The sequence below is a fragment of the Aphidius gifuensis genome, linkage group LG5 (genome assembly GCF_014905175.1).
Source record: "Aphidius gifuensis isolate YNYX2018 linkage group LG5, ASM1490517v1, whole genome shotgun sequence".
In the NCBI taxonomy this organism is placed as follows: domain Eukaryota; kingdom Metazoa; phylum Arthropoda; class Insecta; order Hymenoptera; family Braconidae; genus Aphidius; species Aphidius gifuensis.
Genome location: NC_057792.1, coordinates 9,089,319 through 9,111,470, shown reverse-complemented (window position 1 = coordinate 9,111,470; position 22,152 = coordinate 9,089,319). Strand labels below are relative to the sequence as shown.

The 22,152-nt window shown below is 31.7% G+C and overlaps 4 protein-coding genes across 10 annotated transcripts; 3 read left to right on the top strand and 1 right to left on the bottom strand.

The window, feature by feature from the left end:
* The first annotated feature begins 3,215 nt into the window (after positions 1-3,215).
* On the top strand, positions 3,216-4,730 carry LOC122857530 (protein lin-37 homolog). 2 transcript variants are annotated; one of them, XM_044159743.1, is made up of 7 exons: positions 3,216-3,350; positions 3,426-3,498; positions 3,583-3,721; positions 3,795-3,995; positions 4,095-4,278; positions 4,370-4,518; positions 4,626-4,730. In XM_044159743.1, exons 2-7 carry the CDS (start codon positions 3,426-3,428, stop codon positions 4,645-4,647), a joined length of 768 nt encoding a protein of 255 aa, XP_044015678.1. In that variant the 5' UTR covers positions 3,216-3,350; the 3' UTR covers positions 4,648-4,730. The 2 variants fall into 2 exon arrangements, with proteins under 2 accessions (XP_044015678.1, XP_044015679.1); XM_044159744.1 differs by having other exon boundaries at positions 3,236-3,350; positions 3,400-3,498.
* A 49-nt stretch (positions 4,731-4,779) lies between these two features.
* LOC122857529 (ankyrin repeat domain-containing protein 13D-like) lies at positions 4,780-9,538 on the bottom strand. 3 transcript variants are annotated; one of them, XM_044159742.1, is made up of 9 exons: positions 9,019-9,456; positions 8,243-8,378; positions 7,984-8,154; positions 7,761-7,904; positions 7,498-7,569; positions 6,196-7,145; positions 5,966-6,054; positions 5,817-5,820; positions 5,498-5,690 (listed from the first exon to the last, which is right to left on the bottom strand). In XM_044159742.1, exons 1-9 carry the CDS (start codon positions 9,115-9,117, stop codon positions 5,619-5,621), a joined length of 1,737 nt encoding a protein of 578 aa, XP_044015677.1. In that variant the 5' UTR covers positions 9,118-9,456; the 3' UTR covers positions 5,498-5,618. The 3 variants fall into 3 exon arrangements, with proteins under 3 accessions (XP_044015675.1, XP_044015676.1, XP_044015677.1); XM_044159740.1 differs by lacking the exon at positions 5,817-5,820 and having other exon boundaries at positions 4,780-5,690; positions 9,019-9,463; XM_044159741.1 differs by lacking the exons at positions 5,817-5,820; positions 7,498-7,569 and having other exon boundaries at positions 4,780-5,690; positions 9,019-9,538.
* Positions 9,539-11,203: 1,665 nt separating this feature from the next.
* LOC122857528 lies at positions 11,204-17,628 on the top strand. Of its 4 annotated transcripts, none has more exons than XM_044159737.1 (7): positions 11,204-11,276; positions 11,345-11,572; positions 11,655-13,166; positions 13,269-13,454; positions 13,531-13,706; positions 13,803-13,909; positions 17,334-17,628. In XM_044159737.1, the coding sequence occupies exons 2-7, from the start codon at positions 11,516-11,518 to the stop codon at positions 17,387-17,389; spliced, it is 2,094 nt and encodes a 697-aa protein (XP_044015672.1). In that variant the 5' UTR covers positions 11,204-11,276; positions 11,345-11,515; the 3' UTR covers positions 17,390-17,628. The 4 variants fall into 4 exon arrangements, with proteins under 4 accessions (XP_044015672.1, XP_044015673.1, XP_044015674.1 ...); XM_044159738.1 differs by having other exon boundaries at positions 11,219-11,269; XM_044159739.1 differs by having other exon boundaries at positions 11,224-11,240.
* Positions 17,629-20,949: 3,321 nt separating this feature from the next.
* On the top strand, positions 20,950-22,066 carry LOC122857527 (intraflagellar transport protein 20 homolog). The gene is made up of 3 exons (XM_044159735.1): positions 20,950-21,132; positions 21,251-21,405; positions 21,634-22,066. Exons 1-3 carry the CDS (start codon positions 21,009-21,011, stop codon positions 21,745-21,747), a joined length of 393 nt encoding a protein of 130 aa, XP_044015670.1. The 5' UTR covers positions 20,950-21,008; the 3' UTR covers positions 21,748-22,066.
* Positions 22,067-22,152: the final 86 nt, after the last annotated feature.

The following is a 22,152-nucleotide window of genomic DNA, read 5'->3' as shown; positions in this document are numbered from 1 at the left end:
TGAAACTGTAAATTAATATTTAAATTGCGGTAGCAGTGTCTATAATTTTACGATTTTATATGTCGGTCAGTCAGTGACTGATGATAGATTACTCTACGCTTTTATAAGGTAAGAAGACTAGTCCAATTCACAGGGCAAATTTTATACAATTTAGGGCTTTTTCCACTGATGGCGCTTATAAAATTTTTTATATAGATTTTACATATAAAAGCTTCACAAGCGCCAGGTGGATGAAAAAGCCCTGAATTGTAATGCTGTGGGTGCAGGACTTACTCTATTCGTATATCCGGGCTATGTGGTCGCCGGATAATTGAGGGGCGCTAGTAGTACCCTGGTAACGTGTGCGACTTGTATCGCTTTTTTTTTTACAATGCGCACAATACAAACATACTCTGACAAACACTAATAGAGCATATACACATGATGTTTGTCAGCAAGAAGACTAGAAATACAGGAGGACGAACTTGCCTCAAAAAACCGTTCCGCTATGTGGTCGCCGCATAATTGAGGGGCGCTAGTAGTACCCGGGTAACGTGCGCGACTTGTATCGCTTTTTTACATGCACAATACAAACATACTCTGACAAACATCATGTGTATGCTCTATAGTGTTTGAGTATGTTTATGATATTATAAAACGATACAATCGCGCACGTTCAGTACTAACGCCTGGCTTGCGGCGACTTTCGAACGGAGCGAGATAGGGAGTAAGTCTTCCTGTATTTCTAGTCTTCTTGTTTGTCAGAGTATGTTTGTATTGTCAAAAAATTTGACAAGCGCCATCAGTGGCAAAAAAAAGCCCTAAATTGTATAAAAGTTGCCCTGTGAATAGGTGCTTTCTTTTGTGTATTTATTTTTTTTCCTGTTCATTGTCGCGCATGCGCAGTTAAATGCGCAGTCGGCAAAAAGTCAGATTGCAACAGCGTAGGACATAAGGAGCTGGACCAGCCATGTTTTAATTCTTATTTTTTAAGAATTATTTGTTTTGACGCCACTGCTCTCTCCTCAATTTTGCATGACTTACGCATGTGCATGATCATGCGCATTAAAGTGAAAAAAAATAAATACACAAAAGAAAGCACAATCATGGTAGAAATACTACAGCACCCGTATTCACGGGGCAAAATTGTTCTCATTAGGGCTTTTTTTTCCGCTGATGGCGCTTGACAAAATTTTTTTTATATAGATTTCACATAGAAAAGCTTCACAAACGCCACCATCGGAAAAAAAACGCCCTAATGAGAACATCCTCTGAATACGGGTGCAGGTATGGCAGTGCGCCGCCTCGTTTGGCCACTGTGAATCGACCAAAAGGTCGCCTTCTCACCACAAAAATGTTTTCTTTGTTAAGAAAATTTTCAAGTTTTTTTAAAATTTTTCAAAAGTTATCATATTTATTCAACATATATATATTTTATAATGATTCACATACATTAAAAATAAAAATTAATTATTGATATTAAATAAATAAATCCAAGTATAATAAATACAACACAACCTCCATTGTTTGTGGCATAAAAGAAAACAACAATAATAAAAATATTATAATTTATTTGTTAAACTGTCTTGGTTTTTTTATTTTTCTGATTTTTTATAAACATGCTTCACATATATTTATTAGTATTTACAACAATATAAAAAATAGATGTCAAAACAGTATGTTAGAGAGAGAGGCTCTTATAATAGAGATTGCGTGTTAGAAAGAAAAGCAAAACAGCTCGATGGCGCGTTGTTGATTGGTTGAAAAAATAAGGCTGTGCGGAACGCGACGAAAAAAGCATGGACTACTGCCATACCTGTACTTCTACCATGTCATACAATCATACGTATGACCAGTGATGGGGCTTTGGCATATATTTAATACTACTATATTGCGCATAGGGTATGATTTTGTTCGGATTCATTACGGTGCAGACAATCTCTCTGTCGCAGTCATACTGCTCGACAAAAATCTTTTGCGCATGTCCGAATTATTATTCGAGTCGGGGCTCGGAAACATTCGGCGACGCACACAAATTCAATAGGTGCTTTCTTCTTTGGGTGTTAATTTTTTTCCTGTTTATTTTCGCGCATGCGCAATAAAATGCGCAGTCAGCAAAAAGTCAGTTTGCAACAGCGTAGGACATAAGGGGCTGGATCAGCCATGTTTTAGTTCTTATTTTTGAAAAATTATTTGCTCGACGCCACTGTTCTCTCAACAAGTTTGCATGACAGGCGCATGTGCATGATCATGCGCATGAAAGTGAAAAAAAATAAATACGCAAAAGAAAGCACCTAATGTGTATACGTGTGAAGGCCAATGTACATAGTTGACTCTCCTGCACCCGTATTCAGAGGATGTTCTCATTAGGGCTTTTTTTCCGATGGCGGCGCTTGTGAAGTTTTTCTATGTAAAATCTATATAAAAAGTTCACAAAGCGCGCCGCCAGAATCCATAAGGCTATCCCTCAGGCTACGGAAGTGCTGGTTTCTAGTCTTCTTGTATTAAATATATGGGGTGCCAAGAAGACTAGAAATACAGGAGGACGAACTTGCCTCAAAAAACCGTTCCGCTATGTGGTCGCCGCATAATTGAGGGGCGCTAGTAGTACCCGGGTAACGTGCGCGACTTGTATCGCTTTTTTTTTACAATGCGCACAATACAAACATACTCTGACAAACATCATGTGTATATGCTCTATTAGTGTTTGTCAAGAATATGTTTGTATTAAAAGCGATACAAAATCTTGCCCATTGAAATACTAACCTAATCCTCGGCATTCCTATAACAGAACAATTCCCTATCAAAAGACTAGAAATACAGAAGGACGAACTTTGCCTCAAAAAACCGTTCCGCTATGTGATGCGCCGCATAATTGAGGGGCGCTAGTAGTACCCGGTAACGTGCGCGACTTGTATCGCTTTTTGTGCGCACAATACAAACATACTCTGACAAACATCATGTGTATATGCTCTATTAGTGTTTGTCAGGTATGTTTTATATTAATAACGCATTAACGATACAATCGCGCACTCCAGTACTAGCGCCCTATCCGGCGACTTCGTTTCAATTACAGGCGAGATAGGGAGTAAGTCCTCCTGTATTTCTAGTCTTCTTGGTTTTTATATACAGGCGAGATAGGGAGTAAGTCCTCCTGTATTTCTAGTCTTCTTGAATCTACATAAAAAAAATTTTATAAGCGCCATCAGTGGCAAAAAAAAGCCCTAAATTATATATAAAATTTGCTCTGTGAATTCGGGTGCAGACTGCAGGCAAACCAAGGCAGACTGTGTCACTGTGCAATCAAACTAGAATTTATATTTCTATTGATTTCTATAATTCTATTCAGCTTTGTTGTATCAAAATAAAAAGTTAGTCAAGTTAATACAATAATTACATTATTAACATTATTAACATTAGGATATTCAATTCATTATTATTTTTAGATGGGAAAAAGAAGGAATTGGAACTCGACTGCAAATCCCAGTAAAGTAAAGTTTGAAATTAAAGATGAATTGCGTAAGATTATTTTAGTATTGTTTCCAATTTAACTTTGTTTCAGAAAATTTTGCTTACATGTATATTTTTCTGTTTACATTTTAGCTGATAATGAAGTTTATGTGGCTCGTGGTCGGTTGAAACATGCATTAAAAGAACTTTCTCGTAACAGTGATGATCCCTCATCTAGTGAATCTAGTGAAGAAAATACAACCCAAGAAGTGAAGCCCATTGCCAAAAAAGCGTATGTCAATAATTTGTAACTGATACATATTAATTGTAATTGAAAGATTTACAACTTACATGATATTTTACAGACAAAAACCAGCTTACTCTCAGCCAAAAAAAGTTCGACGTCGTCGTCCTGTTCAAAATGATCAGTTATTTCATCATACATATGTCATGAAACTTTTTGACAGAAGTGTTGATCTTGCTCAATTTCGCGAGGTCACACCTCTCTATCCAATTTGTCGAGCATGGATTGCAAATCAGCCAAGAAATCCAAATCTTGTACCAAAGTATTATTTTATTAGTTTTTTACTTCACGTTTTTTAGATCTGATAAAAACCAATATGATTTAATGCTCAATTTCTATATTTTTGTTTTCACTTTTTCAGACATCGCAGTCCAAGTCCTGAAATTGTTAACGAAGTGAATCCTGAAAATTTGATAATTGATAGTACTGGTGAACTCAGAGATGTTTATAATCTTCCAGCTCCATTGCCGCGCAAAGAAATCATTCCGAGAAACAGAATTCCTTCACCTATTCCTGGACCTCAAGAAGAACTCGATCTCGACTATGTAAAATATTCAGCTGTTTTACTATTTTTTTTTTTTTTTTTTTTTTATTTCAACTTAAATTATTAATATTTTTTTATTATCGAATTTTTAGGAAGGTAAACAATTGAAATCTCGCGAAACATTAATGAAGGAGCACTGTGCTCACTGGAGTGCCGTTCGAAAAAAGTGGTATCATCAGGCTCACAAAAATGAAGAAAGATTTTTACAAAGTGCACAGATACTCAGCACTATTTTCAAAAGGTTTGTAAATAATTTTAATAATAAAAATTTATTAATAAAAAAAAAAAAAAACAAAATTCATTCATTACTTTAATTGTTGTTTTTTTTTTTTTTTCTTCGTCTCACAGAGCTGTGTCAGAATTTGAGTAAACACATGGATCAATTTAATACCAAAATGAAATATAAAAAATAAGCAATGACTTACTCAATTCTTTTGTTTTTTTAAATCTGTATATTTTATAATTAATAAATAATGAATAAAAAACAGATTTTTCAATGAAATAATTTTTTTTAAATACCTCTTGTTATTTCACTCATAAGTAAGGCATTCACAAGTTTATTTAACAATTTATTTAGTGAACTTTCAACAGATATATTAAAATCAGAAAAAAAAAAAGAACTCATTAGTGTTTTTTTCCATCACATTAGCACGGAATTGGACTTCAGCATTTGTTGATTTTAATATCCGTGTGGTGCATAAAATTTCATATAAATCTAATAATAAATAACGTTCAATCCAGTTGCAGTTATTTACGAGAAGACTGATTTATCTTGTATCGAATAAAACTTAAATATACTATAATTTTTTTTTGTAAAACACTTAAAATTAGTATATATATATATATATATGCTGTTTATCAATATGCAAGTTTAACAAGATTATAAATGAAATCGTTTTATAAAAACTTATTCTTATTTCGACATTTTTAATCCTGCTGATATTTATGCTAATATTCATATATTTTCAGTATAAAACAGTCGACAATTGGCTACTTTGGTTCTTCGTCACTTTAAGAGTGCTGAATTACTATTTTATGTATCATTGTCTTTGATTCTTCAGTAGGAAGAATTGTTTTTAATACTCTGTTTTTTTTTTCTTCAAATTAATTGATTGATTATTTAAAATTTACTATTAATATTATTATTTATTATTATTGTTTTAATTTCACTTGTCAGTAAGTGAAAGTTCTAAAACTTGACGGAATGTTTCCTCCTCGAGTAACCTTCGCTGTTCATCCTCTATTTTTTGTTGCTCAGAAAGTCTTAATGCAATTTTAAGTTGTTCAGCTGTGTCTTGAATGGTATTATTACCATTATTTTGTAAATTATTGTCACTTTGTCTACTGTGTGCCCCTCCGTCGTCCAAGTACTCCAGTGTCCCTTGACAATAACCCAAGCTCGCCTGAATTGCTCTATAATACAATTTTAATAAAATATATTAAATTCATTTAAATAATTACTTAAACTTCATGATACAAAAAAGTTGGTCAATTGATGATAAAATTTATTTTTGTCAGTGCAGTGTTATTATGACCTACCTGCCTAATAGAACGTGAAAGTAAACCGTGCAAAAAAAGAAAAAAAAAAAGAACCAAAAAAGATAAATTAAAAAAATTAAAGAATAAAATGGATTGTAATTGAATTTTTTTTTTTCATCTTCATCTTTATGCATTATGCGAAAAATTACCTTTGCATTTGTCGTTCCTCATCGGTCATCAGATTGGGAGTACTTGGTCTCGATGGTTTTTGAGCTTTCAAAGCCTCCCAAATGTCAACCTAATAAGACAAATTATTTTTTTAACAATATGTACACCTTTTTTATAAGTATTATCAAGAAACTATAATAGTTATTTAACCATACGAATGACTTAATAAGTATGATACTTTAATTTATTATTTTTTATTTTGAATGATTACCTCGTCTTTTTCACTTCCTGCCTCTAGTAAACTTTGCTGTATAGCAAACTGTAATAAATCATCTTCTTCTTCCATGCTAAATTGTGTTCTATCTAATGCACCAAGTTTCATATATCCTGGAGGTGCCTCAAAACAAATATCATCAACAATACAATTAAATTTTGATCCATCTTGTATTTTTTTGACATGTGCAACTTCTTGATCCATAGCAAATATATTACCGAATGTTATTCTTGCATTGAGTACATGAAATAATGGAATTTCAATTTTAACTGGAAAACCTGATGGGAGTTGCATTTGTATAAAATCTTTGAGTTTAGCAAAATGCGTACTAGTTATTGCCATAAGATCAACAATTGGCATTATTTGTTCTTGAAGACTTAACGGATAATCTTCCGATAACCAAAGTGTTGCACGAAATTTTTGAATTTTCGTATTAATTTCTTTTGGCCGACCAATATCTCTACCTTCTAAATCAATTTTTGAATCAAAATATTCCTCCGGTGTGATATTTGATGGATTACCAATATTGTTAAATTCGTCAATACATGTTGCACCACAACTTTCTTCTTCTTGTTGTTCAGCAATACCCAAAAATGATTGTAATGGTGTTCTTGGTACTTTAGCACGTAATTTATCACTTTCTGATAAATGTTCAAGACGAGTTTTTGTTATCAATTCAACATTGCTTGCACTAAATACTTTACACTCATTTCCATTGACTGCTTCGCTCTTATCTGATCGCCATCCCCACAAGCCAGCTTTATTACGCTCAAAACTAATTTTATCTGTGTCAACATAAGTTGTTACAATTGGATTTGTTAATCTTGCTAGAATGCCTTCATCAGATGGAGCCATTAACTGAATGTTTTCATCATCAATGAGTTTTATGTGTTCCACATAAACTTTTTTAGTCTCATGGTCTACTTCCATCATTACTGCACCATCGCCTAAAAATTTATTTCAAATATTAATAAACATTAAATTGAACTAAAAATGCAAATATAATTACAACAATAATTTCAAAAATTACATGTACATTACATATATTACATTAATGTTTTTTCGAATACAATATAAAAATTTACTTTTTTTTCATAACTATAAACCGAATCTTGTAAATTTTAGTTTGTCGTCAAGATACCAAACGATAAATTCACACTGATCTGATCTGATTTAAAAAAAAAAGCAATTGCCAAAATTTAGGAATCAGTTACAGTAAGGTAATTTCACTACATACACTTGAAGTATTACAATATTCATAATTATTTTATATTTTAATTTTTTTTTTTCTCGATTCACCTGGTTGTTCACCCACCAAACTGAACACATAACTCCGTTCGCACCTGATAACCACCGGTGGACTTGGTACATCTTAATTGTTTTTTTTTTTATTTAGTATGAAACAAATATTCCGAAAGAATCAAAATTCAAACAATTAAAAATAATAACAAATAAAAATTAAATGTATGTTTTTTATAAATCATAAATATGCATGACAAAAATTTTGATGTTATATTATCATTATTATTCAAAATGGAATAAGTGTCAAATAAATTACGTACTTTGGCCTTTGAAAACGTAACTAAGATTTCCACGTTGCCAATTAGTATGATCAAATCCAAGCAGAGTTGTATCAATACGAACATTGCTACCTTGTTTATATACTTTGTAGGTATCACTTGGACACATTCTCGACGCAAGAGGAACTAAAATATTAAAATAAATTAATGTTAATATACATAATGAAATAAATAATATTTAAATAGTAAAAAATCAAATTGTTACCCCAACTTGTAAATTCCCATTTCATTTCTACATAAAAATCAGGTGCCTGTTTAAGTCTATCAAGTAACTCTGGTATGCCATCAACTCGATTGCAATGTCTTTGATAGTCTCTTCGAGCAAGAACAATTTGCAATATTTCTGGATTACCAGTTCCAGTGGCTTCCTGAAGAACTATATAGATTAAGCAATAGATTCATTATATAATGATTTTTTTTTTCAATCAATAAAAATAGGAGAATACATATTTTAAATAATTTACCACTCCATCCTTGGGTATTTTCTGTATAAACATTTGCCTCATGATTAAGAAGGACTTCAACTGATTTGGTATGACCTAAGGTTACAGCTAGCATTAAGGGACTTCTTCCCCTACAGTCATGTTTTTCTATGTCATACTGAAATATTCAAGGAAAGAAAAATAAAAAAAAACTTGAAGATTATCAATCAAAAACAACATTATGTGTATAAATTATTAAGATCATGATGATAATAATAAAGTTATTGAATTAATAAATAAAACAAAGGCATGATTTTCAATTTTTTCATGATAAAGACTGTGACAAGGAAATTATAGAAAACAATGTGCTTGCGTGTCAAACAAAATGACCAATGACATGTTGTTAAAGGGCTTCAAAATAGTTATCGGGCTTCAAATAGAACTACTTGCGCACTCTGACTTTAATAAATTGGTAACTTAAGATTTTCGCATATGGAAAAATAAACTTTCAACAAAAAAATATATTATGTATTGGTTTTTATTTTTAGATATACTAGTCATTCATTTAAAAAGAATGACTCAAGATGATAATTAGTACGATTTAGAAAAATTTTTTCTACCTTATATCCACTTACTAGATAAAGAACTAAAAACAAAAAAAATTAAAAAATGGATAACCTTATCATAAAATTTATATTCAAAATAATAGCTCTTAAAATATAAGTTATTATAGAATAAATGTGTCAAATGGGTAATGGATAAATAGTTTTATTAAATAATCAAATTACATTTAATCAGATTAACTCAAATTAAATTACCTCATTGGTCGACAGGATCTTATCAAGTTCAATGTGATCATTGTTCCAGACTAACCAATGAACAGGATATATATCTTTTATTGTATCAATATTCACCATTTTATTTTCTTGATTACACACCTTTGTTTTCTACTTTTTATTCGGATTATAAATTCACAATGATGACATTATACAAAACTCTGGCAGATGTTTTTGTTCCATAAATGAAATTATAGTCAATTATATTAGACAGCTGATTCAAAATTATTAACAAAAAAAACTTTCACGTAACATAACATCTTGAAAAAAAGTCCATATGTATTATTCAACAACACGATATAATCATGGGAATGATTTAAATATTATCCGTGAACTCATTCAGAGACTTATTTTTGTTAAGTTTATCCCTGTCATTTCCTTCGCCTACTTCTATTTATCAAATAAACTCGTTATCGTTAGGTCGTGATCATAGTGTTGCCAGCAAGAAGACTAGAAATACAGGAGGACTTACTCCCTATCTCGTGTTAAAAATGTTCCGCTAGTGTCGCCGCATAATTGAGGCAGTATAGGTAAGTGTCGCTTTTATTAATGCTTATTGACAATTAAACATACTCTGACAAACACTAATAGAGCATATACACATGATGTTTGTCAGAGTATGTTTGTATTAAACGCATTGTAAAAAGCGATACAGTCGCGCACGTTACCTGGTACTACTAGCGCCCCTCACTATGCGGCGACCAATATAGCGGAACGGTTTTTTGAGGCAAGTTCACTCAAGAAGACTAGAAATACAGGAGGACGAACTTGCTCAGAAATTTGCTATCGCCGTGAAGGAGGGCGTTAGTAGCCATTTAACGTGCGATTTATCGCTTTTATATCGCACATAGCAAACATACTCTGACAAACACTACCAGAGCATTATACACATGATGTTTGTCGAGTATGTTTGTATTGTGCGCAAAAAAAGCGATACAAGTCGCGCACGTTACCGTGGTACTACTAGCGCCCCTCAATTATGCGGCGATCACATAGCGGAACGGTTTTTATATACAGGCGAGATAGGGAGTAAGTCCTCCTGTATTTCTAGTCTTCTTGCCATCACTGTATGATATACCCCTGGTCAGTGTTGCCAGATTAGTCGTTTTCCCACTAAATCTAGTGGTTTTTTTCATATTTAGTGGGTAATCTAGTGGGCAGTTTTTGTTTAGTGGTTTTTTTAGCGGGAAATTTTTTTTTTGTTGGTTTTTTAGTGGGTAGATTTCATTGGTTAGATTTTTAAGTTGTTTGATTCTAAACTTCTGATTGGTTCAGGTGGTGTCAAAGAACAATACAAAGAAGAAGAAGAAGGTCAAGACTTTATTTAAAGCATAAAAATATTATTTTTAATATTCTTTACGATTATATACATATTTATAAAATGAATATTAATATTTTATTTATAAGAAAAAAGGTCAAGACTATTTATTTATAAAATCTATAAAATTACTAACAATATTTGAAAATATATAGATGTATAAAACGCATATTAATATATTTCATTATCATATCATAAAAAAAAAAAAATACATTTAAAATGTATTGACAGTATATCTGTAAAATAATAATGAAATTTAAAAAAAAATTACAATTCATTTCCTTTTTTTTTTTTTTTTTGCTTTTTTGAGTAAATTTTGAAGTTTTTAAAAGTTTAGTGGGTATAAGTAGCTCAATCTAGTGGTTTTTCATAACATTTTTAGTGGGAAGATGGCTACCGAGTCTGGCAACACTGAAGCTACATCCGTTTCTTAGCCATTTGTCAATAGCTTATTATCTGCTCAAATAAATTGAAATACATTACTGTTGTTGTTTTTATAATCAACAAATATTGTTCATATTATTTGTTTATTCTGTAATACATCTATTAATATATCAACAAAAAATTTGACATTCGAGAGTTTTATGCTGGTATGGTAGACAATTTTGATGCCATAGAGGGCGTTCCTGAGTTTCATACTTTCATACTTTCATACCGGTATTATACCGGTTTAATACTTTCATACCGGTATTATACCGGTTTAATTCTTTCATACCGGTATGAAAGTATTAAACCCAAAAATCGACCATTTACCCAACACTGGGCCTATGGCATAGAACTTGGTCGAAAAACTATACTAGTGGCGACATGCCTTAAGACTTCCCTCACTTTTTCTGTTTGATGCCGTGTCCCCACTCCCCTTCGCCCAAGTCCCAAACTAACTTTGGTAAATTTCACTTATAACCAATTCAAACCGTAAAGTGTAAACATTAACTTTTATAACAATAGAAAATAAAGGAATATAAAAATAACGAAACATTGTTTTTTAAGGTACACATGTGAGACAACTTCTATACTCGCTCGTTACAATGTAGCTGGGAAATTTGATAATTATTTGTGGAAAATTGGAAGATTTTAGGAAACTAACTATAATAGTATAGTTTTGGTTGGTGATTAATATTAGTTCTTCAGATAAAAGTATTTTTTTTTTAGAGTAACAAAATGAATATGTACGTAAGTTGTATTAAAATTCTAGGCCAACCAATTCTTCCGCCTTTGGTAAGTATGAAACAAATGGAAAAATAAATTTATTAATAATATTCTCATGGTTTTTACAATTTTTTCTCGATTATTATTTAAGATGACTGATGATATTCGATCTGAGATGACGTATTACAAACAACTGGCAATTGCAGTTGAAGAAAAAATATCAAGAGCTTCCCTATCAAGTCTCGAGGCATCACCAGAAAATTTAAATGATAATTCAACATCCAGTATATCGAAAGAAACACGAACAGAAAAGATTTTCCATAAAAATTGTATTCCCGATGACGATACCAGACCGACTGATATAAACAAATATCCTTCATATAGATCTCATTCGTTAAAGACTGAGCTAGAAGCATCGAAAATGACTTCTGAGTTTGCTAAGTCTCAAGTTCCGACGAGTCTAGATATTGTTCCGATTACACTAAATAAACCCCAGAGGAGAAAACACAAATCATTTTCAGATATTGATGATTGTGTTACCGAACCAGCTACACTTGTTCGGCAAGGTTCATACACATTAGAAACACCCAGTTCAATGTTATTGGCTCATTTGGATAATTCTAAAGATTGTCAGAATAATTTTCAAGATGAATTAAATTTTTATACACCTACATTTTTAAAAAATAAACAAAAACGAAAGGAATGGAATATAACACAAGCATTAAATAATTGGACAGTGAAAAATAAAAAATCAATCTACAGAGAAATAAAGTCTGAAAATGATTCAATACCTCAGAAAAAAACATCACTTAATAATTTCATTGATGAAAATAGTTTAATTGTAGTTGGAAAGTCTGTTAATTGTATACAGCATATCTTGTCAAAAGACACCACTTTAAAAGAAACAAGTAAACAACATAAATTAATTGACTCTGAGCATAATTCTTTTGAGACTGCTAGTAGTATTGAAAATCAAGATATAGATCGAACGCAACTTGTTGGATCCCTCGAAACATTAAGTGGAAATGAAAATATTTTATTTAAAAATAAACAGCTTGTTACAGATAGAATGACAAAAAGTCTTGATATTTCGTCATTTAATAACGATAATTCCAAAAGAAGTACTAAACGAGGGTTGACATCTCAGAGATTATTACATGTTTTTGAAGAAATTCAAAAGACACATGAGAAACAAATGGTTGAACTTGTTCAACGTCAAAAACAAGAACAAGTATTGATGCAAAAAACATTTGAGAAACAACAACTTATGCTGTTGGATCAAATTGATAAGACATTTCCAGGAATATCTGTTCAAAAAATAGTTGGAGAATTAGCAGAAAATAATAAAGAATTTAACGAAAGATTCATAAATAATAAGCAAATGATATATAATGGAAATTTGAATGTATGCGAATCAAATTTAGATAATCAAGTATCTGAGTTTGCATGCCAATCTGGTAATGAATCAACTACATTTAATGGAAGTTCATTTAATTCAGACGGCAAGTCTTCAATAGGCGTTAATCTATCAGGAGAAAAAGAAAATATTAATAATCCAAATTCCAACGAACGAAGAAGACCAAGTTCTAGTAGACAGTTATTTCCATTAACAAGTCAATCAAATAGAGTTGATACTGGCAGTTTGCATTATAATCAAAAACATGTAATGTAATCAATAATATGAATTATAATTAACATCGAATATTTTACAAGTTTATCATTCAAAAAAGTGTAAATTTTTTATAACTCCATTTGTTTTTAACAGGTTCAAGCAGCAACGATAATCAATGCATATGCAAAAGGATATCTAGTCAGAAGGTTGATGAAAACCGAACGAGTGGTTGCATTAAAAAATACCTACAAAGAGGCATTACATTATATGTTGAAATTGCATATTGATGCACCGCTAGAATTACCTGAACTTGAATTTCATCAACGACTTCAACTTCAAGTAATTATTATTCGATAGAATTAACGGAATAAAATGTTATATTTATTGAGTGTTAATGGTTTTTTTTTTCGCTTAGTGTGATGCTTCATCTATAAATATGGTCGAATTATTTTCTCAAAGCCCAGCCAAAAGAATGAAAATCATATCTAACGATCGTCAAATACAACAAGCAAAAATGGAACGTTCAACTTCAGCTAGGTCGTCGATTTCATTTGCAACACAACAAACTTTAGCCAGGAAAAAACTTAGAGAGTAAGTTTTTTTTTTTATCAGTTTTATTTTTCAATTTTGTATTTTTGTTGGTTTTATTGATATAGTTGATGGTTTTAATTTTTTGATTTTTTATAGAATAAGAATGAACTGTCAACTGCCAAATACTGCTAGAAGTACAATACGTTCAAGATGTCAAACGTGGACATCAAATAGTCGCGAAAAACGTTCACCATGCGTTATTTGTAAGTGATATATATTTATTCAATCTAAACCTTAGATTAACGGCGTTTGAACGCAATTTAGTTCTCAATAGTTGTTTGAATAAAGTTTTATTTTCTAAGAGATATTATTGGGAAGTAACATATGATGGGTAGTTCAAGAAAACAACCTTTAAGGGTCAAGGGATATCCAACGCCGGTTTTATAGTTTATAGCTTCTCATGATCTTCTGCCGGTTTCACTCTAGCAATATATTGGTGAATTTCCCTCTCACTCACGCATGCGCGCATAAAATCTCGTACAGTCAACGTCGAACCAAACTAGTACTACATGATATCAAAGTTACAGTAGGTGCGTTCTTGACTTTGTGGGAGTTTGCGGGTATCCTCATATCCCTTCTTACTCTTTTCCCTTTCTTCTAACTTGCGTGAAATTTCGTTATTGCGCTTCCAATTCCACGCAAATCAGAAGAAAAAAGAGAAAAAAAGTAGAGAGGGATCGTTAGGTGGATACACTGTGAGCTCAGAGGGATTCATAAGGGCGTTTCCGATGGTGGCGCTTGTAGCTTTTCATGTAAAATCTATATAAAAAGTTCAAAGCGCCGCCATCGGAAAAAAGCCCAACGAGAACATCCTCTGAATACGGGTAGTAGCGGCATTTCAGAGCTCAGAGGATACCATTAAAGTTCGATGGTGGCGCTTGTGAAGTTTTTATATAGATTTTACATGGAAAAGCTTAACAAGCGCCACCATCGGAAAAAAAACGCCCTAATGAGAACATCCTCTGAATACGGGTGCCGCTAGCGAAAGAACGCACCTAGTCTATTTCAGTAGTCTCAACCAATTTTAGTTGACGTGACTGTACTGACAAGGACAAGAATTCACCAATTTCGTTTCTCTCTCGGCGACACTTTTGACGAGAGAGTTCGGCTTCCAGTTTTATTATATTTCAGTGGCTAACATTCGCTTGTAAAACGCACTGAGCATGCGCAACAAGTTGGGTTGTGTCGAACTTGTAAAAATGGCCGTCCTAATTCCCATAAAACTAGTGATATGTCCCCAGTTTACGTGATTTTTCTAGTAATTTACAAAGCTGCGCATGCTCAGTTCGCCCAGAATTATGTTGGCCATGTTCACAGCGAAAGTCAAGGATGAACGTATTCAGTCGCTTGCTGCCAGACTGACGCAGGCACTTGCGACTTTTCTAAAACGAAGACGCAGAATGCTTGCGGCTTGACGCAGAGCCCGCGACACTATCTTGCGTCTTTTTCGAAATAATAATCCGCCATTGTTGTTGACATATATTTATTTGTTTAAATACACTGAAATATAATAAAACTGGAAGGTGAACTCCTATGCTTAGCCAATGCACGGAGTGTCGCCAGAGATAGCAATATATTGGTTGGCTTTCCCTCTCACTCACGCATGCGCACATTAAATCTTGTACAGTCAACGTCAAAACAAACAAGTACTACACGGTATAAAAGTTACATTATATTTCAGTAGTCTCAACCAATTATAGTTGACGTGACTGTACCGACAAGGACAACAGGCCAACCATTGAGTTTCTCTCTCGGCGACACGAAGTTCAGCTTCCAGTTTTATTATATTTCAGTGTTTAAATATTGTGCAACAACCTAACCCTCAAATAATAAATATGTCAACAACAATGGCGGATTATTTTTTTAAAAAAAGACGCAAGATGGTGTCGCGGGCTCTGCGTCAAGCCGCAAGCATTCAGCGTCTTCGTTTTAGAAAAGTCGTAAGTGCCTGCGTCAGTGCTGAGCGGCTAAAGACGCGAATGCGAATCATCCTTTAGCTTGTCGTAAGTTTGAGCCCTAAGGGTGCGAACTCATGAGGCTGGTTTCGTAGTTCATCGTTAACTTAATTTGATATAGTTCAACGTTTCTCTTTCCTATACTATATTATACCATCTTAACTTAAGGAGGTTATGCAGAAATTACTCTTTTTTTTTTAAATATAATGAGAATGTTCTGAAATTTTGTACACAAGTAGATTTTTTCATTCTGGATACAACAGTATAATTATTTTCTTATGTTGATCGGTTAAATTTTTTGTAAATAATTATTGAAAATATTATTTAACATTGGCTCTTATGGAGATTTCAACCATTTTTTTCGGATAGAAAAAATGATGAAAAAGTCTTGAAAAAAATCACACATATAGTAGAAACCGAGTTCTATTAATTGCGCGAAAAATTTTCATATGTTGATCGGTCAATTAATGAGAAATTAATTATAAACTTTACAAAAATTAGATGTGGCAACGTATGACATGTTCAAACACACACACATACCCGCAATTCCATATATTGTATACGGGGCGCAGGCGCTTTTCACTTTATTTTTTTACAGTGTAGCCAGATTTCAGTTTTGTCTGTGACGTCAGAAGCTCCCCGCAACACCCGCAATGAATTTGTGCATAACCTCCTTAAGGCCTCTATCGCATAACCTCTATCCGAAAAAAATGGTTGAAATCTCCATAAGAGCCAATGTTAAATATTATTTTCAATAATTAATTACAAAAAATTTAACCGATCAACATAAGAAAATAATTATACCGTTGTATTCAGAATGAAAAGATCTACTTGTGTACAAAATTTCAGAACATTCTCATTATATTTTAAAAAAAAAGAGTAATTTGTGCATAACCTCCTTAACTATGGACTGCAAAACCGACCCATAGGACGCAAAATTTGCGGTAACGCGGCCGATTTCAACATGGCCGCTGAAAACATGGCTATTTTCAATATGGCCACCGTTTGAGCATGCGCAACTTGAAAATAATTGAAAATGCTGTGGTTTTAGGCATTTTTGCTGTCTTCCGTGTCTGAGTTGAGCGGCGAAAATTGAAGTCACGTAGAATAGCAAAAGTGCTTAAAATCACGGAATTTAGAAACTGCGAATGCTCAGATACGCCGCCATATTAAAAGCAGTCATGCCATCATTCCATACATATATGTAATACTCCTGAATAAGTGGATTTTTTCTTCAGAGGGTGTTGCGATTCTATCGAGCTTTGTCGTGTATTAATCAAACAACGCGCGCATGTGACAGAGGGTAAGCATTCGAAATGGAGCTCACTCACACTACTACATTTGATGTAAAAATTATTGTTTGCACCAACACAAATAAATTTAACAATTAGATATAATAGTGTGAGTGAGCTTCCGACGTTCTCCGAGTGTCACATGCGCGCGTCGTTTTGGTTAATACACGACAAGGAAGACGATAGAGCCTGCACCGTTGCTTCTGGAGAAAAAATCGAGCCTTGCTAGCAATATAGGAGTATTAGTAGTATTACATATATGATGCCATATCGAATTTTTTTGACGCCATATTTTTTGAGTGGAAAAGACCTAGAATTCGTCATATAATTTGGTCGCCGAAGAAATCCTAGTTTACTTATCTTTTTTTTCTTTTTTTCAGCAACTGGAATTAAACGAAGTACCAGTGCTGGTGCTGTTAGAAAACCTTGGCGTTAATAAGAAGAAAAGTGCCTTAACATACATAACTTACAGAAAGAATATGATGAAATATAAAACCATTAAAATAAGAAATAAATTTTCTGTTTAGTACAAATATTAAATTTCGTATTTTCCAATAAAATATATGCCTTAAGTGTATGAAAACACTGAAAAACAAACTTAATCATTACTTCGATGTGTTGTCAGAGTACTTCTACGACAAAAAAAATAAACCAATTTATTAATTTAAATGAAAAAAAAAAAAACATTATAATTGATTAGGTTTTTTGAAACAATTAATATTAATATTAATATTAATGTTTCTTTTACGTTTCTATTATTTATCATTGTTATTAATTGCGGGTAGTTCAAATTCTGATAAAGCAACGGCTGATTCATTACCACTGCTTGATTCTTCACGGAGAGAAATTTTAAGTAAATATTACTAAAGCGTAGTAAATTTTTCTTAAACTATTCCTATATATATAAGTAATTTTCCTACCTCTATATCTCAAATTTTTACTGAAGACTTCAGTAAAAAATTTCACCATTGATAATACGTTGTAAAATTTGCTAGTATTTATCTCTGACTTTTCCCCGTGTACGCCACGAATATTTAGATTTTAGTATACTTTGTGGCATAATTGAGTAGACCTAAAAAGTACTGACTGCCGATTGTAAATTTTACTGAAGATTATAGTAATATTTTTGAGACAAGGTAGCCTTTTTTTTTAAATTCACGGAATGTTTTCTTATTTTCAAATTTATTTAAAATAGTTGAATTTGATAGTTTTTTACACATATACAGTTCAACATGGAAACAGTAATACTTTTGTTTTAAAATAAAAAGTAAATTATGAACAACCACGGAATTTTTTTTTTTTTTACATTTACATGCTCATATCTCAAAAACTAATTGAAAAATAAAAAAAAAGTCATTTACGGTAATTTGTTTAAATCTAAATTTGCAACCATAAAGCTCGCTTGACCCCATACCCATCTACAGCAGTATTACATATATGTCATGAACAGAATGAGCTGTAGGGAGGTTTGAAATTACACTACAATTTAATGCTACTGTCATAATTTACTAGAGGACGTCGGTACTTTTTACTTAACCTCGACTGCAAATTTTACTAAAAATGTGTCAACCTGTTCATGATTTGTTTTAAGTGATTTTAAATGTAGTGGAACATGTTGAGATAATAACCCTAAGGATATGCGATATCAGCAATATCAATATTATCGGATATCGCGATATCAAAACACGTAGGGATGTGCGATAGTTGAAAAAGACTGATAATATATCGGCAATATTTAAAAAATAATATATATCGGCCGATATATATCTGAAAAATATCGATATATCGATACTATCGGGGGAAAAATATTATCGATATATATTGGTAAAAAATAAAATAAATATCATGGGTGCATCATATCCTTTAACAAAAATTTTTCTTTCGCTCTGCAATTTTGTCCTGTAATAGTTAATACCAGTGTTGGGTAGGTAAGATACCTTGGTATCTTACATGTGTAAGATACCATGTAAGATACCGTATCTTACATCATCGGTTTCATACATCGAGGTATCTTACATTGCGTTCCCAGCGCCTCCAATACGAAATAAAAGTGAACCTTTATTTTTTTTTATCCGATAAATACATGTATCATTTATTAAATAAATAAAAATTCCAAACAGCAGTAGCTAGGAAAGATGTACTGTGAAATTAATGTTGCTTAAAAAGAATTTCTTTGGCAACTGTAATTCTTAGCTCCATCTTTCCTTAGCTACTATTTTTCCTGGGATTTTATTTATTTAAAAATTAGTTATTTAGAATTAAAGCAATATTAATTCCTAAAACATAATTTTTGGCAACATTCATTTCTTAGCTACATCTTTTTCTTAGCTACTGCTTTTCCTTGGACATTTGTATCATTAAAAATAAATTTACATGTATTTTATTTATGAAAAATCAGGTTCAGGAAAAGTAGTATGAAATAAGGAATTGTTGTTGCTGAAGAATTATATATTTTAAGCAACATTATTTCTTAAAACATAATTTTTGGCAACCTTAATTCCTTAGCTACATCCTTTTCTTAGCTACTGCTTTTCCTTTGACATTTGTTTTATTGAATATTAAATTTACATTTATTTTATTTATGAAAAACATTAAAAAGGTTCAATGAAAAGCAGTAGCTAAGGAAAAGTAAGTTAGAAAAGATGAAGCAGGATTAGGTTGCCAAAGATTTATATTTTAAGCAACATTATTTCCTTTGAAACATAATTTTTGGCAACCTTAATTTCTTAGCTACTGCTTTTCTTGACATTTGTATTAAAAATAAATTTACATGTATTTTTTGGACATTTTTATTTTTAAAAAATCAAATGACATGTATATTATTTATTTAATATAAATAGAAAATGTCCGAGGAAAAGCAGTAGCTAAGGAAAAGATGGAGCTAAGGAATTAATGTTGCCAAAAAATTATGTTTCAAGCAACATTAATTCCTTAAAACTGATTTTCCTTGATATTATATATATTTATATAACAAATAAATTACATGTACCAATGTATATCGAGCAATAAGAACTAATTGTCGAGTCGACAGTCAATAAGAATGTTCAAAATGGCGTCAGAGGTATCTTACAGTTTCTTACAGTATCTTACAGTATCTTACTGTAAGTGTATGAAACCTCAAAAATCGACCATTTACCCATCACTGGTTAATACTGTCTAAAATTTTATAGGAAGAAGCTGTTCCTTGTAGTGGCAGTACTGGCACATTCTAAATACATAAAAAAAAAAATAGTTGAATCAAATTATCATAAAATATTCTTTATTGTAAAAGTAAGCATTGTGAAAGTAGTTATAAATCTTTCAACAAACTTACTCTGCATCTTCTTCAAGAAAATCATAAATAAAATCATCGCTTACTATATTTAAATAACAGAAAAAAACATTATTTTTTATTGAGGTTATGTTTTTGTTGTTATTTGCTAATCAATTGTTCCTCGTATTGTTTTTCCATTTTATCATCATATACATATATGTACGTATATCTTACCTGGTATTTCAGTTATTGAATAATCAATTTTCTTTTTATTATTCGCCAAACAAAATATTAAAAATAATATTGTTATTTTGTTTTTATCATATATTTAATACTACTATATTGCGCATAGGGTATGATTTTGTATGGATTCATAGAGAATTTTATATGGCATAGAGAATTTTATCACTTTTGTCGTTGTTTCTGTTTCTAGTTTTTAGTCGGTATTACAGGGCGAAATTGCAAAACGAAAAAAAATTTTTTATTAAAGGAATGCACCCTTGAAGTGGAATTTTTCTTTTCATTTTGTTAACTGTTATTAACAAATTTATTGTTTTAATAATTTCATTCAGTACAAAATTCAGTAAGCACCACATCCACAACATTAACAAAACATACATAGAAAGGTGTAAAAAAAAGTATACATGAGACTGGTTATTTTTTAGGGATTCCTAGGGAGATTTTTAATTTTTATGGATCCACTCTGATTATAGCCAAAAAGGACCGCGGTCCCCCTACGGAACGCAACCCTATTGTACTTTTTTTTTTTTAGGATAAAACAGGTTTTGTTGATTTTCTTACAATGACAGATTCCTTAGCAAAGTACGCTGTATATATCGATGATTTTAGCAAAATCTGCGTTTTGGAACCAGACGTAGTAAATCAAAGTGAAAAATTAAAAACAGACTGCTATGGCTTTATTACGAGTGAGTTTACGCTTTCAATTTAATACAGGATGAATGGAATTCTTAGTTATAAGACTTTTTTTTCAAATGATTGCGTACTTTTTGAGTGTAAACTGCTCAAATTTATATCATATTACAGAAACAACAGATTTTAAACAAAAATCAGATGAATTTATATCACAAATGGATGAATTGGCAAAAGATGTAGAACGAGAAAAAATGCAAACAATAGGAGCAAGAAATGTTTTTCGATCTGTTGCTAAGCAACGAGAGACAGAGAAAAGAAAAATACAGGTAAAAATACTGAAAAAAAATACTTTCTTTTAACCACATAACTATCCTAAGTATATACAAACATGGGAAGGATTAGGATTTCTGAAACTAACAATTGAACTCCAGTACGAACTCCTAATCATTATTTTACGATTTGTGATCAATAAACATTATGTTACTAAATTTAACACTGCGATGATGTCTCTGTAGAAAAATGAAAAAAATATAAGGTTTCGATTTTAATTGCAGACGCTAATGATGGAAAAGGCAATGGAACTCGAGAGACTACGAATTGAATTTGAGTCGTTAAAAAAAATAGAAGTGGAACAACTTGAAACTATTGAGCACTTAACAGTTAATTGAATTTACAAAGGAAAAAAAAATTAAAATTGAACTTTGCGTCTCTTATCTTTCATGTTGTTGATATTGGATATATTTAATAAGCTGCAGAAAGAAATAGTTTTAAACCAGAATAAGTGAATAACCATTTTCTTCTGATAAAAATTTATATAATTTTGTTTATTTTAATTCTCGATACATTAACTTAATTATGATTCTTTGTTCATTTTGTGTGTGTACTGTTGAGACTGGCTACAGTACGAATATGTGAAAGCTAAAGACAAATAACCAAGTTGTATTGTTTTTTCATTTTGTATTTCTTCGAAACAATTATTAGAGAATTTTTCTCATTCTCAAAAGGCACATCTTTCTTTTCTCATGGTTTCAAAATATTTTTCAGTTAATTATCTGTATGTATGTTTGTGATAA

Coding starts and splice junctions, on each gene's coding strand:
- LOC122857530 (XM_044159743.1), top strand. CDS start 3,426: ATGGGAAAAAGAAGGAATTGGAACTCGACTGCAAATCCCAGTAAAGTA. Junction 4,279..4,369: donor AAGAACTCGATCTCGACTAT/GTAAAATATTCA, acceptor TCGAATTTTTAG/GAAGGTAAACAATTGAAATC. Junction 4,519..4,625: donor CTCAGCACTATTTTCAAAAG/GTTTGTAAATAA, acceptor TTCGTCTCACAG/AGCTGTGTCAGAATTTGAGT.
- LOC122857528 (XM_044159737.1), top strand. CDS start 11,516: ATGAATATGTACGTAAGTTGTATTAAAATTCTAGGCCAACCAATTCTT. Junction 13,167..13,268: donor TGCATTATAATCAAAAACAT/GTAATGTAATCA, acceptor TGTTTTTAACAG/GTTCAAGCAGCAACGATAAT. Junction 13,910..17,333: donor ACGTTCACCATGCGTTATTT/GTAAGTGATATA, acceptor TCTTTTTTTCAG/CAACTGGAATTAAACGAAGT.
- LOC122857527 (XM_044159735.1), top strand. CDS start 21,009: ATGACAGATTCCTTAGCAAAGTACGCTGTATATATCGATGATTTTAGC. Junction 21,133..21,250: donor CTGCTATGGCTTTATTACGA/GTGAGTTTACGC, acceptor ATCATATTACAG/AAACAACAGATTTTAAACAA. Junction 21,406..21,633: donor CAGAGAAAAGAAAAATACAG/GTAAAAATACTG, acceptor TTTTAATTGCAG/ACGCTAATGATGGAAAAGGC.
- LOC122857529 (XM_044159740.1), bottom strand. CDS start 9,117: ATGGTGAATATTGATACAATAAAAGATATATATCCTGTTCATTGGTTA. Junction 8,155..8,242: donor AAATACCCAAGGATGGAGTG/GTAAATTATTTA, acceptor TAATCTATATAG/TTCTTCAGGAAGCCACTGGA. Junction 6,055..6,195: donor CAGGAAGTGAAAAAGACGAG/GTAATCATTCAA, acceptor TTGTCTTATTAG/GTTGACATTTGGGAGGCTTT.